General features: G+C 29.4%; 1 protein-coding gene across 1 annotated transcript; it reads right to left on the bottom strand.

Annotated features, from left to right (window-relative positions):
- Nucleotides 1-1,221: 1,221 nt before the first annotated feature.
- Nucleotides 1,222-14,609, bottom strand: LOC132919450 (serine/threonine-protein kinase mTOR-like). The gene is given in 38 exon segments (XM_060981077.1): nucleotides 1,222-1,706; nucleotides 1,979-2,165; nucleotides 2,432-2,750; nucleotides 2,812-2,959; nucleotides 3,346-3,551; nucleotides 3,632-3,772; nucleotides 3,859-4,311; nucleotides 4,389-4,793; nucleotides 4,855-5,058; nucleotides 5,119-5,359; nucleotides 5,432-5,533; nucleotides 5,615-5,760; nucleotides 5,849-5,974; nucleotides 6,028-6,213; nucleotides 6,287-6,527; nucleotides 6,591-6,765; nucleotides 6,840-7,359; nucleotides 7,555-7,668; nucleotides 7,729-7,905; nucleotides 7,970-8,161; nucleotides 8,256-8,423; nucleotides 8,489-8,686; nucleotides 8,967-9,243; nucleotides 9,313-9,533; nucleotides 9,605-9,811; nucleotides 9,903-10,108; nucleotides 10,191-10,397; nucleotides 10,491-10,664; nucleotides 10,730-10,928; nucleotides 10,930-10,938; nucleotides 11,061-11,232; nucleotides 11,294-11,562; nucleotides 11,872-12,070; nucleotides 12,449-12,645; nucleotides 12,723-12,958; nucleotides 13,537-13,666; nucleotides 13,738-13,844; nucleotides 14,432-14,609. Coding segments are annotated over 37 exon segments (7,461 nt in total). The 5' UTR covers nucleotides 13,831-13,844; nucleotides 14,432-14,609; the 3' UTR covers nucleotides 1,222-1,690.
- Between the last annotated feature and the right edge of the window lie 1,123 nt (nucleotides 14,610-15,732).

Here is a 15,732-nt window from a genome sequence, read left to right as displayed (position 1 = left end):
CAGTATAAGTTAACTGAAAATAAAATATGTAATGTATATTGAGATTTAGTGATTAAAAATATATGTATATTATATCAATTTTTCGAGTAGCTTAATATTTTGGTAAATTAATACTTACAATAATCCAAAACGTAAGTAGATACTATTGCCATTCATGTATAATCATAGACCATAGTACGTTATGGAAAATGTTGATAAAAATTGTTCGTTTTAGAATAACTATTTAAACGTATTTCAAAATAAAAAACTTTTTTCCTTTATAATAAAAAAAACAAGTTTCGTATAGTATAGGTACCTACTTAGAATTTTTAGTCATAGCTACTGTTATATAGATGTAGGTATGTGATAACTATTGCATGTGTGGTTAAAAATGATACAATAGACGTTGGCGTAATTAGAACTTTGGGGGCTCAAACTTCCGAATCAGTTACAAAGCCCCTCTTAAATTATAAGATAAACAAATTACTTTAACCCGATGCCTAAATAATTCAATAATATATTGGTTTAACTTGTGTAAAAAAAAACTCACTAGTAACCACCTGAAATTGAATATTTAAACTTGTTGACCAAGAAATAAAAAATATGCTATTAAAAAAAAAAAAAATACCGCGGAATTTAGGAAAATACGATAGCTATGTAATAAAGCTCTCCGTATAATATTTGATTTCATATTTACATAAGTCGTAATTCCTCAGAATTTAAAAATCCAAATCGTTTAAAAATGTTACCTTTTTTCTAGTTCGTTATATTTGAGAATATGATTTAGTTATTTGGAATTCCATCAATCTTCTTATTCTAGCATAATTATCAGAATTGAACGTATTCAGAACTTGGTTTTACTTAATTGCAATCAAACAAACAAAATAAGTGCATTTTAAGTTTATAGTAATATTAAAAAAGCTGAATTATTGCACTATAAGATAACTTATTCCAAAAACAATCTTCTTGAGTTATCAAGTCAAGTATTATTGACTATTAAGTATTCCTCAGGTTGAATGTGCTTGTATCTATATTACAAACATTCTGTAGATATTTACCGTCGGAATTAACCACTTTACTTCAATTAATAGATAGTCAATTTTAGCCATTTTAGGCAATTCAATTATTTCAATATTTTGATTTTATCAATGATTGCCCAACATGGTTAAAATCCTTGCTCTAAAATAGTTAGCGTTTTGTCTGACTACTTTTGTAAAAAATAAAACTAAGTAGTCAACTAAATTCTGATACAGATCAAGTTGTTATTGATTTTCTTTAATATAATGATATTTAAATAACTATATTATTTATACATGTGAGTGAACTTGTATCAATAATTTTTCTTTGGATATTTTATTAATTGTTTTTCAATGAAAAGTTTTTAACATACTTTTTTGTACAATTGTGTAGTTTACAGTATACAATTAAATCTTGGTATCAAGTAAAAATAACATAGGCTTGATCAAAAACATAAAAACAAAAATTTAAAAATAAAATTTAAAATTATAAATGCACCAAATTGGTTTATATGCAATAGTGAAAAAAAAAATGGAAATAATTTTAAATAAAAACAAAAAATATATACACATTTCATTACCTACATTAAACATTCTTAAAACGTTCTTAATCTTAAATTAGTGTATAAAATGTAATAACAATAATGTATAGTGTATATTGTGTAATTTTGTAACAACAGACGTAGTATGAAATTTCACCAAAATGGACACCTGAAAATTAAAATAAACGTTTCAGAAATTATTTTACAAAAATTTTATCAAAAAATGACAATCAGTAACATAGTTTTAACATTATGTAATATTGTAAAATAATAAATATAGGTATAAATGTATGAAAGAAAAAATGCTAGTATAATTAATAAAAGATAATTTAAACTTTTTTTAAGAATTTATTTTAATTGTTATTGAATCATAGTTTGAATCTAAAAACTTAAAAATTAGGTAAATTCAAATAAAAATAAAAACCTATAACTTATACTCACCAACCAATGTAGCATTGACAAAGGTTTTCGTTAGCAGTGGCCTGTTGTATGAGTAAATTTACTTGTCTGGGAACAGTCAGTTCTTGTTCATGTATAAAGTCTTTACCAGTCAATTTTTCACGTACTCTTGTGACAATTGCTAGAGCTTTCATGTTCAATGCTTCAGTTGGCTCAGTTTCGTTATTACCTAAACACCACCCACCAAACGTATTATACACTAAAGTTAATATGTTCCATAGCACAATACTATAGTCTGTCTCGTGAAAGAAAGGTTCCGCATCTCGACAAAAACCGGATATTCTTTTACATCCCCATACTACTTCGCGTTTTCGCACCTAATATCCTCACCAAATTCAATTCGGCCCTAGTTCATAACTCAGTCTATATGCGCAAAACGGTACCTTTTTTTGTGAGACAGACTATACTGTTAAATTTGTAATTTCATTAACATACCATTGTCACCTCCTGGACCAACATTCAAAGGAGCCGCTTTTTTACTAAGAGAAGCTGCAAAACTAGTAGCCATGCTCACTTCTTCTGAAACTGTAGTAGCAGCAGAAGCTGCACTTATAGGATTTGTCCCAACAACTGTAGCGCCAGCAGTTGCGGCTGCTGTTCTCCGTGCTCCAACGCCAGCTTCCATTAGACGCCAATTTAGCAATGGGTCATAAACAAAAGCTTCTAGTACAGCCATCAAGCTGTCTTTGTTGTTTCGAAGCACAGTCATAACACTTTCACATGTTCTACGATAGGTTCCCTCAATACCAGTGATCTAATAATACAATAAAAACGTTTTACCACTGTTCAAAAACAGTTCAACAAGTTATACATACTTCCATAGCATTAATAAGCATTCTAGTAAGCCTGAAAGGAATTTTTTCTGGAAACTTTTCACGTGTCATAGCCACTTCAAAACAATCGCCAAAATCAATATGTAGTATTTTTCCACTTAAACGGTCCAACATCAAATTTGAAGGATGTCTAATAATGAAACATTGTATTAGCCCACAAACAATTTAATTTAAATATACAATTAAATACAGGGTAGGCCACTAAATTATTTTTAACTTATTCGATGAGGAAAATTAAAAATAGGATAACATGTATAGCAGTAGTTTTCAACCTGTGCGTCGTGGCTCCCAGGGGCGTCATTGGTTATTATTAAAGGAGCCGCGTCCGTAGTATAAACTAATTCGAAATTGTAAACAATATGTTTTTATTATCATCATTATTCGTATGGGAGCCGTATATTTGATTCCAAAATCAAAAGGAGCCGTGGACCCAAAAAGGTTGAAAACCACTGATGTATAGTATATGTCTATCTTGTATAATAAGATATTATAACATTATGTAAAGATTAATTTTACCTGTCTCCTAATCCAAGTATATAGCCAACCATAGACATCACAGCCAATGACCTTGTGTAATTAGTTCTACGATCAAACCAAACTTCAGATGATGGGGACTTGAGCCATAGTAATCTTGCTAGATCATCTCCCAGGGTATTAGTTAAAGCGTGTTCAAACACTTCAACCTTTTGCATTAATGTTAAATGATCATAGTTTGGTGCCATCTAAAAAATAAAAAATGTCCAAGATAAAAGTAGTACTTATAAAAATATTGAATTTTAAACACTGATAATATAAACATTACTCTTAACATGATTCTGTGTTCTATATTCAATAAAGTCTTCTTCTTTTCTCTGAAATCGCGTATTAGAGTGTGCAATGTGTCACAGTGAGGTACCCAACCAATAAGTCCAGAGTTTGTTGATAAAGGTATAACAGCATATCTCTGAAGTATTTTAAAATAAAAATCATAGATATATTAATATTTAAAGTATAATGTATGTGGCAAGAAATATTAAAAATAACAAGCACCTGAATAGTTAAATTTCGTCTAAACGTATCAGGGTCATTAAGCAACAGCGTGTTGACCAAGCCAAAAAGTTGCATTACTCTTTCATCTTGTCTAAGATCTTCATGACCTTTCAACAAGAACATAAATTCGTTTCCATCACTACCTTTAATAACTAATTTGCGAGGACGTTGCTTTGAACTGATCACAGTCAATGAGCTCTGAATGTAAGCAATCCTGACAATAGGTTGACCAGGTATATATGAACCGGGGACTGCAAGTTCCATATTACGGCTTTGATGTAATTGTGGACTGACATACTGAAGTTCCAGATTTGTAAGTTGAGGCAATTGCCTTGATATTCGGCGAAAAACATGATAATACAAATCCCATGCTTGGTTCAAGTCACGATTATTGCCAGAAACCAGATAACGATTACACCATTCTAAAGCTTCAACCAAATCTCTACCATATGTCTAGATAAAAATTGATTAATACATTTTTTATTTATTATATTTATACATATTTAGCAAATAAATTTTTCAATACATACTTGATTAAATGAAGTTTCTTTCAGAGTCTGAGGCCCCTTTTCCAGCATAGCATGCAATGGTTCTAAAACTTCATACATTCCTTTCACATTATTTTCACCAAAGTACAACCTACTGGCTTCTTCCAAGGCCTCGTGCCACAACTCATGCCAAAGTATAGCAACCCTAAGTAATTCATCACTAACCATGACCGCTTGCTGTACTAAATTTGGATTATGTTCACACATTGTTTTTAAGATTTTTCTTGCAGCATTCTTTCGTGCTACACTGGCAGATTTATTTGCCACAGTCAATGGATAGACCAAGGCCTGTGGATGGTGTTTGCCTATATCAATTAACTGAACTTGAATTAGACGGCTGACCAGTGTGCGAGGCGTGTCAATGCGAGCAATCAATTGAGGTATCACCTAAGCCAAAATTTCAGATATAGTATGGTTTTGTTTAAATATTAATTTTACAAATGATTACTTGTAACCACGTATTGATATGACTAGATTTTAAGCCATCAACAATGGCTTCATACACATCATGATATTGACCATACTCAAACCATAGAGTTAAGAGTCTTAATGTATCTTGTAGAGAACTACCTTGAGATAAAGAGATAGATTTAAAAAATCCTTCAACTGCAGGTACAGTAAACTGTGTAATATATTGGTCAGATTTTGGAAACTATAAAAATTAAAAATTGTATTAAAAATAGTGAATAATAATAAGAACTAATTTAATTACCTCAGAACTAGTTTTATCAGCTACTCCTTTTTCTGCATTCTGATCATTTGCCTGTGATTTATTTTGTTGATGTTTATAGAAAAGAACGGTTTCAAAATTCATGTATGCCCATGAATGCCATGCTTTATACCAACAGGGATCATGAAATGTTGCTGCAAAGTAGTATTCTAAAACATTGGGTATTGATAATTCTGTCAAACCCTGAAGCTCCTCTTGCCAATATCCTAACTTTAAGTAGCATCTGCAAAACATAAATTATATTCTGTATAACATAAAATAAAAGTAAAAATATTTATCATAATTTGAACATTACCTTGCCAACAGTTTTTTAGTAGGATCAATTCTAAGTTTTTCATTATCTTTCCCTTTTCGTTTTAATTGTGGCAGCACATTTTGAACTAAACTATTCAAATGACTAAAAATAACAAACAAACAATGTCCAAAAATTGTTATAAAACATTTGTATCTATGTAAATATTAAATGTTTATTATTTACTTGAAGGCTTCCGATTTGGATCCAGAGGTCCACATATGCTTAATGTATGCAAATGTGACGTGAGGATGAGTCATTGGTAATGGTTCAGTAGGATTTTTTGAAGGATCTGTACCCAGTAATGTAGTAAGAGTCTTATGAGACAATACCTAAACATATTATTTGAAATATAAAAAACATTTATACACTTTCTAAATAACAATAAGTAAAAAACTTCAAAATAAAATAGAAATTTACCAAACGTGACGATTTACGACACAAAGCGGCATACTTAAGCCATGTATGCATATCTTCTTCGGGACTTAACACCAATGAATGTACTTGAATTATACGCTGCCAGTCTTCAACAACTCTTTGACATCCCTAAAACCATTTTTATGTTTTAAATGAATCAAATTTTCTATGGTTATTATTACCTGAAGCCTATCCCACCAGACTTTATAAATTATCTGGCGTTTTTCTGGTTTCAGTTTGTATTGAATGACTTCTTCAAGTTCAGACAACATTTGTACAGAAACCATAGCACCATAAGCTCGCTGGTAACTTTCTGCTGCAGCAGCTGTAAGTTCAGTATCCAAAATTTCTCGAGCTAAATCAATGAACTATAAACATAGATACATTTTATAGTACAAGTATATAAATCAACTTTTTAAATACATTTAAGGATGTACATACTTTTTGAGCGTGTTCATATTGCTCTCCATGAATAGATAAGACCGCTCTGTAAAAGGCTCCATCCATAGTATCTCTCGGTATAAAATCCACATAAATTGCCATTTGTTGCCACTGCTTTAATCCCCAGGCTGCTGCTGCAGCAACCCTCGACATTTTTTCACGCCCACTCTCAGGGAAATGTAACCAATGAGAAGCAGCCACATTATTTAGCTTTCCCCATTGACCCAGAGATTCCAAACACCTATCATTAAATCAATTTATACATTCTAAGAACTGATTGTTAAATTTTGTAAATTTAGCCTACCTCATTTCTCCTAATGACCACTCTATATCATTTGGTTCTTTTTGCAAAAATCCTTCGTAACATGACAATGCTTGTTCCCAGTTATGTAGTTTTTCAAACCACCTAGCTTGTATTTTCAACTGTTCACCAGGTTCTTGGTCTTCTTCTTGTTTACTCATAACCACTTCCAATAAACCTAGTTCACATTAATAATAATAAATAACACATTAGTTGACAAACATTTTATTGTAATAATAATTTTTTATGTACCCGATGCTGCTTCTTTTTGTTGTAATTTATTGTTGATAGATATAAGTGATTCAATAATATTTGGGCATACTTGACTATTTATTTCTTTGATATACTCGTCTTCTTTGTAGTGCAAAGCTTTTGCATAAGCTCGGCAGTCCATAGCTCTTTCACCAAGTATATGAGGATCAATTGGCAATGGTCCTTTTTCACAATGATCCATAAATTCAGCCAAGTTCAATATAGTTTGCGTCATTTCAGGGAGGTCAGAAACCATCAATGCCTGTTCTAAGGTCTGTATTAGCTCCTTTCTAAGTGGTTCTGTTAATTCTGTCCAACAACTGACAAATGCTGCATTGAATAGATCTTTGGGCAACTGAGAATATGTTTGGGCAAGTGCCCAACATGAACGTAGAGCTGGTGAAGGCGACTCTTTCAAAAAGTCAATGCCAAGTCGTCTTAACCATTCCAGCCAATCGTCTTTAGATACACAACGATTTGCTAACCATGCTTTTTGTAAATTTGGTAATGACGTATGCATCTTTAAAAAAATAAAAATAATATTAAACTAAAATTCGGCCATTGCAAAAATTATGAACGGATGATATATTTTTTTTTTTTTGTATTAAAATGAATACTTAATTAATAGATAATTTACTAAAAAAGAGAGTCTATTTCCATTTGATGATATTATTATTTATATAATGTTCCTTAAAACAAAACTATCAAAAAACACCTTTTTTATTATAGTAGCCGCATCTCCAACTAGATGAACACCAACTTCTTTTTTACTTTTAAACTGCTTGTGTCTAGAAAGCAATAGATTTTCTTCTAGACTTCCATCATTATTCTAAAAAAAAATTTAAGTTAGAAAATGATATTTTTTTGTGACATTAATTTGATCACACACTGATGATATATAAGTAATGAGCATATCATAAGGAGGATAATTGTATTGGCATTTATTTAAAGTGCGTGCAACAAGTGGCATAAATATTGTATATTTGCGACCCAATTGACATATCAATGCACATAATGTTTCCATAGCAGTTTTTCTAAGTTCTGGTGTACTTTCTATGGAGTTCACCTAAAATGCATTCAAAAAATTTAATATAAATAATATTACTCTAAATTACAACAAATACTCATACAATTCCATGTATTATACGTGATGCATAGTCGGTAAAATCTAAAGTGTATGCTAACTGTGCTACAGTTTCCATTGCCACCTGGCTGACTTGAGTAGGATGATCAGTGGCATCAAATAAATTTACAAGTGGTGGCATAATCATGTGTAAATACTCATCCAAGTTAATACCAAATTTACATAAAGCCACAACCATCTAAAAGTTTATAAATTATTATATAAATAAATAATAGTACATTTATATATTAACTTATAAAAGTAATAAATTATCACTATGAATGATGACTTACTCTCTTGGTAACATTATGGTTTTTACTAGAATCATGATAAAGTATTCGTAGTATGTTAGGCATTAATTGAGATAAGTAAGTTTTGAATTGAGCTCCAAGTGCCACAACTATGTATTCAACTAGCTGAATTAAAGTACACTGAAGTGAACTATTTGGGATCCATAATTCCTAGGAAAACAAATTCAATTTTTACATTAAACATATTTAAATGAGAATTTTTAAATGCAACTAACTTTAATTAACAAAAATATATCATCCAAATAGTTCCGGATGTGTGGACCAACAATATTTATAAGTACACCCAACTGCTGGAATAGATATTCTCTAAAGTTGGCATCTGCTGTACGAATCACATTTAAAAAGCTGGGCATAACTTGCGGTATGTATGCTACACATTTTATTCCCAAAGATTGAAAGATAAATGTTATAGCCTAAAATATAACATATTATTATATATTAATTATCATTAGTACACAAAATATTTAAACTAAATAATGAATACTTAAGTAATAACTGAAGATCTCGACTGATTAAGGTATATAAATAAATAAAATAATACCTAATACAGTTAATATTTCAAATATAGTAACTACTCGTTATCAATTAACAATAAATGTCTTACAATTTGCAGTGTAAATTAAGTTAATTTTTGGCAACAAAAAAAAGAAACATAAAATATAATATACATTTTAAACATCCATTTTTACTAACTTGTACAACCATAGTGTGATGTTGAAATAAATTTGGATCACGAATAATGCGTATAAGTGTTGCAACCGCTACAGCTGGATAATATTCTTCCAATGTTGATGTACTCATATTTACTAACATTTCACTCGTCGTCCATTCTGTTTCTGATATAGGGCGTGGATCAGTCATCGAAAGTAATGCAGTAGACTCAATTTGGGAATCAATCTGTCCCAAATTCATTTTATGTTTATAAGGATCTAAAGCTCCAAGAAGCCCGAGTACCCGAATTGTTTCTCTTCTAAAGCAAAAATAAGAAAATCATATTAGTTAATGAGTTAACTAATGCATAAAATGCACAAAAATGCACCTGACTATAGGTTGTTGTTCAGTTTTTAAAAATCCGAGTAAAGTGTCCAATAAAGAAGGGTATTGCTCATATGGTTGAATGACGTATCCAAGTCCTTCAACTAATTTACCAAGTACCCAAAGAGCAACTCCACGTTTTTCTTGCGATCCACCATCACCTAACATGTCCAATAAGAAAGGCAACAGTTCATCAGTCCAACAACACATTTCTTCTCCATTCACCTGTTAATTTCAACCACAAACACACAAATAATTATTTTATTTTAAATAAAATAAAACCATATTAAACTTACCTGAGCCAAATCTCCAATACATGCGAGTATACTTATCAAAATACTCGGATTTAAATCCGGTTCATGAAGTTTAGGAACTAATATTTTTAAAACTGGTTGCACATACGGAGACACAAGACGAGGAGCGTGAACAGCCATGTGGTCAATCATTCTGGCACTTTGCTCTTTATTACGACCCATTCCACTATGTTCAAGTTCAGTCAAACACTAATAGGAAAATGTTATCAAATATTCCGTTTTAATTTCTTCAAATTCTTTGTTTTATCATAAAATAAGATAAATAATAATAAATACAAACCTGCATTAGTGTTTTGCGCAACGGTGGCATTACATAAGCAGGATTTACCAGACTAAGCCGTCCTATAGTACAGAGGGCCATTTCTCTTATTTCAAAATTCACATCATTCATAGCCATAAATAATGCAGTGAGATTATGAACTTGAGCAAGATAAAAATCAAAACTACAGTCGAGGTTCTCAAACACTACATAACGCACATCAGGATCTAACATAATGAGAAAATAAATCAAATTATTATCTGTTCTTAGTATTAAATTTTATATACAAACAACATTTATCTTACTGACCAGTATCAGAAACTCCGACAACAAGCAGTTGCTTGATGACTGTAGAAATTGTATATCTAACTGTATGAGATGTTTTACTTTGTGGAGACTCAATTGCCAAACGCAATAAACGACTACATGTTCGAACAGATTCAATTCGAACTTCTTGCTGTTCACTTTCTAGATAATGCTCAGCACAGCGACGCAAAAATTGCAGTAAAGAATGTCCTAGAAATATTGTTTTTAGTTAAATAGTCACATATTCTTGATTAATAATTATAATACAATATATTTAAAAATAGTAATAAATATTATATTAACCTTCAAAGTTGAAGCTCCCAAGTGTTCTGAGCGCCAAAACAATATTTGAAATATTTTGAGACTCAAGAACTGATGGCATTAATGACAAACTGAGTGCAGAACTTGTAACAGATAATGGCAATGCTATAGAAGAACTACGGTTATTAAGCACTTGAGACAGTATTTTCAGTAATCCTAAAAAAGAAAAACCAATGTTTATAGCTAAAGAAAATGAAACTTAAATGATCTTCTTTGTTAACCATCAGAAATATCTTTTTTCAATGCAGGTACAGCTACTGCCAATTCTTTAAAAGCTATTGTAAGTGTAGGACTGAGACCCATTGCTAACATCGGTTCAAGAAGTTCTTTAAGATCATTCTTAATATTGTGTTGAGTTGCAATTCCCAATAATGTAATACAAACATAAACCGCTGGTTCAGGATTTGCAGGTTTTTTTTTTTGAACTATCCTGTAAAAATTTTCAAAAATCTATTTTAATACAAAAATGAACCATATTATAGTGGTAATCACTAATCACAAATCAAGTTTGTTTGAAAAGAAAATCTTTGAATATATTGTTTAAAATAATACCTTAGATGGTAAGAAACTACGTATTAATTCTAGAATTTTAGATAAATATGGTTTGATATGATCTTCAATAGCTATTGCAACCAGACCAACAGAAACAAATGCATAAGTCCGTTGATCGCGATCACGACCACGGATAGTTGCAAGAAGAAACAGCATTGAAGAATTTAAGTAACTAGAAAATAAAATGTTATTAAGAACATGTAGATAAAAATATTAAAATAATACAGTAATACTTTTGAACAAAAATTGATTTATTGAATGCAGCTAGTCTGGGAAGCAATTTCATCAGAGCAGAATTCACTAAGAGATTTCTGCACATTCTATGAGATATTGCTGATGAACACACTCGGTCATAGTTTTCTTGAAGTAAATTTTTGCAAGCACTGCTTTCGTATCGAATACCTGATGATGCAATTCTTACTGAGTCATCATCTGTTCGTCCAGAACCGCCTACCAGCCCTTTCAAAGCAGACTTTGTTCGAGGTAGTAAACTCAATATTTCCTAAAACCAAACACTTTTTTTAATTTTATTATTTGAATTTGTATTTTTTTCTTTTTAACTATAAAAATAACAATCAAGGTAATATCATTGTTACACTTTTTACCAAGTAAAAGAAAATAAACTATGAGAAATTATAGGATAAGAATACAGAATAAGAATAAAAATTAATGATAAATATGATAAACAATTACCTATATAACAAAAGATTTATAAATTACTGATAGGGATAATTTTGAGAAATGAAATGAGTGAAATGCTTTGTTTAGTTAAATTAAAAGCTATATGATATTTTTCATAAATATATCTAACCGCACTAGTCTGACTTTGATCCCACTGCAATCTTTGCATCAAAGAGTCATTTCGTCTTTCCCAATTAACATTGCTGACTCTTAGCAATTCATTTAACACTAATAATGATCCATGTATTTTGTCATCGCGAACAATGCCTTTTTCTTTATTTATAGAATCATCAATTCCATTCATAACTTCTTCATAGCATTGCTTGTACCTAATAGAAGAAAAAACAACATTAAATTAGCAACACAATTATAGATATAATAAACAAAATATTACACAACATATTTTACTTTAAATATGCCCACCCACATATTTAATTACCCTATTAAACTTTGAACATTCAATAACTATTTGAAAACATAATGAAAAATAATAATTAATTTCCAAAATTTTCAAATCAATTAACCCCATACATATCTTGACTTAAGTTTGTAAGTAATGAGTATACAAATTGTATATTAAGTATTAAGTTTAGGTAAACCAGAAAAATAAATTGAGGTAAGTGAAGTTCAATAATTGAGTATCAATTATCTAAAATTATACATGATAACCCAGTCAAATACATGTTTTATATATTTTTTATTAGTACCATTCAGACTTCTGTGTTTGTTTAGAAGTTTCTCTTTGAGCAGTTACAACAAGTGCTGCTCTTAATGCTTCTACAGCTCCATCTCTAATACTTGGTTTTGGATCACGTGCTACATTTAACACCAAATCAAAAAACTGAGCTGCGTGTTGAAAGAAAAGAGTTGGAACCATAGTAGCAATTTCTCTGAGTATAAGCACCTTATAAACAAATAAATTGTATCATTAAGATTATTTATACCAATAATAATATTAATATAAATAATGATGTTACTCACTGCTGCATATCTTTTTGGTTCATTTCGTACACCACCTAACCATTCAAATGCTCTTTTTACCTCAAATTCAACATACTGGTCTGCATAAGTACCAGAGCCCAAGGCTAATTTTCCAACTGTTTTGGCAGCAAGCTCCATTACTGCCGAATCGGCAGATGGTAATAAATTACGTAAATAGTTTGCAAACCTACTAATACGGTTATTTTTATTGCCAACATCAGCACCAATTAAACACACTGTAAAAATGAATTCAATAATTTCATCATCAATTAATAAAATATTAATCAACAAATAAAGTATTTACATCACCAAATAAAATATTATAGATTTATTTTAATAATATATCTAAAATATTTTTTAACACTAATAATGAAAATAATATGCTAACAATGAAATTAGATTATAACAATTTTAAAATCATTTTATAATAATTTGTTTACAATTTTATCAGTTCAGTGATTCATATCATAATATCTATTAATTTGTCAATGCTGCATAATGAAATAAACTTAAAAATTCTAATATAATTCAAATGTTTTGATTAACTCTATCAGTTGAAGACATGATAATTTGCTTAATTATTAATGGATTATTAGCAAATGTTTGCAATTCAACACATAATATGAGCTAATGATTTCAAAACAAATTTATTATAATTTATACATTATAACAAAGAAAGAAAAAGTAAAAATAAAAAATGTGTAATTTGAAGACCTATTAATAAATTCTTGATTTATACAACTGCCAAAATAAATTATTTTCTTAGTAACTAATATTATATGATAAAAAATTTCTACAGCTGCATTATACTCACATATAGCAAGTATTCCACCAATTTTCTCATTGCTGTCAGAACTTGATACCATTTCATATATATGTTGGTTAAATTCATCATTAAAAACTGCTCGCTCTTCTGCTGATACTTCACGTAGTTCAGTTTTTACCTTATATAATAATAATTAAACACAAATTAATGTATATTTAGGTAAAAGCTTAAAAAATGTTTGATAATTACATAGAGATTCAAATCTCGAGCAGCTCGTTTACGGATCTCAAAGTTTTTGGACTTTAACCTAGTTACAAAATGTTGCATGCGTACAGATGACATGTTTTTTTTTGGCTCTGAAATGTAAATAAAGAATTTAATACAATTTAAATCAACTAAACTATGCACAGAAATAATATATATATTATTTTATAATATTATACAAAGCTATGATATCTGATAGACAGACAATACTATTAAAATAAATTTAATAAATTTGGATACAATTTGTTTTTGTTTTCAATAAACTAGATGGGTATTTCTTACCAGTTGTAATCAATTAAAATTTAATAAACTGAATTAATTAAGAAATGTTAAATGTCAATACCTATAGGGTATATATTTAGTAGGTATATGATAACTTTTACGTAAATAAATAATTAAATATAATTAAAGAATTATATTATTAAAAGAATAAAGTTCTTGATACAGCATGGAATATTTAAGGTCTAGTTACATTTTCATAGAAAGAGTTCTTTCTAAAATATCTATTTAAATTTCATAAAATACACTTAGTTAATGTAACAAATTATATGATTAACTAAAATCTAATGTAAATTTACGATATAAAATAATATTAGGAAGATCAAAAATATACATTAAATAATTATATTACTATAAAAAAACATGTAATACATATTACATTGAAAATAAGTTTTCTTACAATCAATCAGTCTCTGGAATCGATGATTTAATGTATTTGATACATTCAATAATCGTACACTAATTTAAAACGAACATAATATTTACAATAATAGTGACATTAAAAACAAACATATAAATACTTATTGTGTTTTGAAAACTTTTAAAATTACAACATTAAAAACATTAACTATTTATTATTTTGATTTTAAAATGATAAAACCCGGCTGTTTTTGTGAAGTATATAACCATAGAACGCACATTATGTTATCAGCTCAGTGATACTATCTTGTTACTAACTTTGGACGGGTGTGATGGTAAACAAGAGTTTGTTGTAGGTACAACACAATTTTTGACTTCAATAGTAAGTTATTACTTTATTAGTTTGATTGTTTGTTTGGACTGTTTAGAGTTCGCTTTCGTCGAGCTTCGTCCTTTGACTTCAAAAATTTCCTGATTGCCTCGTATTACGTTATTATTAATTTTATTGTATTTCTATTATATTTTAGTATTTTACTCTTCAAATTGAAATAATATTCCATTTATTCGAGATATTCGGCCCTTTGTTAGTATTCATATTTTTCAGTTTTTATTTATTTAGGTAGGTAGGTACCAAATACCAATAGCGTATTTATATAGGATTTCGTCTTATGGGACGTTAGAACATAGGTATAACTGCAGAGCCGTGCCGTTAAGATTTGGCGCCCAGGGCAAAATTAAAAATATTCGCCCCCTATTTTATTTATCATTATGCATTTCAATTTTATTGGCGCCCCTTTAAACCATGCCCCCCCCACGACACGGCTCTGGGTATAACTATAAAATATGGTGAAAAATATCTTTAATCAAAGACATGAGACATTTAATAGTTTTTCCTTAAACATAAAATCTATCATAGATATAATATTTTACGTTTAAAGATTACTATTACAATTTTTTTATAACCATCATATTTATAGAGCATACATATATATATAATTGATAATATGCCCAGATGCTCCCTAAGGTAGTTCGAGTCATTATATCTATAACAAAAGCCGAACTTTTTTTATTACAAATTCTGGCATTATAACTACCTAATAGTATATCACATTTTTCCTAGATATGTATTTTAATTGCCATAATAATAATAACAAATGTATTAAATATTAATATTTTATAGTCTATAAATAATATTATAACCCTAAATGTTTTTTATTTTAATATCCAAGATTGCCAAGATTTAAAATTGTCTAAAAGTTAAAAAAATGTCCATTCTTAAATTCCAATTAATTATACAATCAAAATCAATGCCCGCACCAACCATACATTTCAGGGAGATTG

Source organism: Rhopalosiphum padi, chromosome 2 (assembly GCF_020882245.1).
Source record: "Rhopalosiphum padi isolate XX-2018 chromosome 2, ASM2088224v1, whole genome shotgun sequence".
NCBI lineage: Eukaryota > Metazoa > Arthropoda > Insecta > Hemiptera > Aphididae > Rhopalosiphum > Rhopalosiphum padi.
This window is presented reverse-complemented; position numbering and strand designations above follow the sequence as displayed.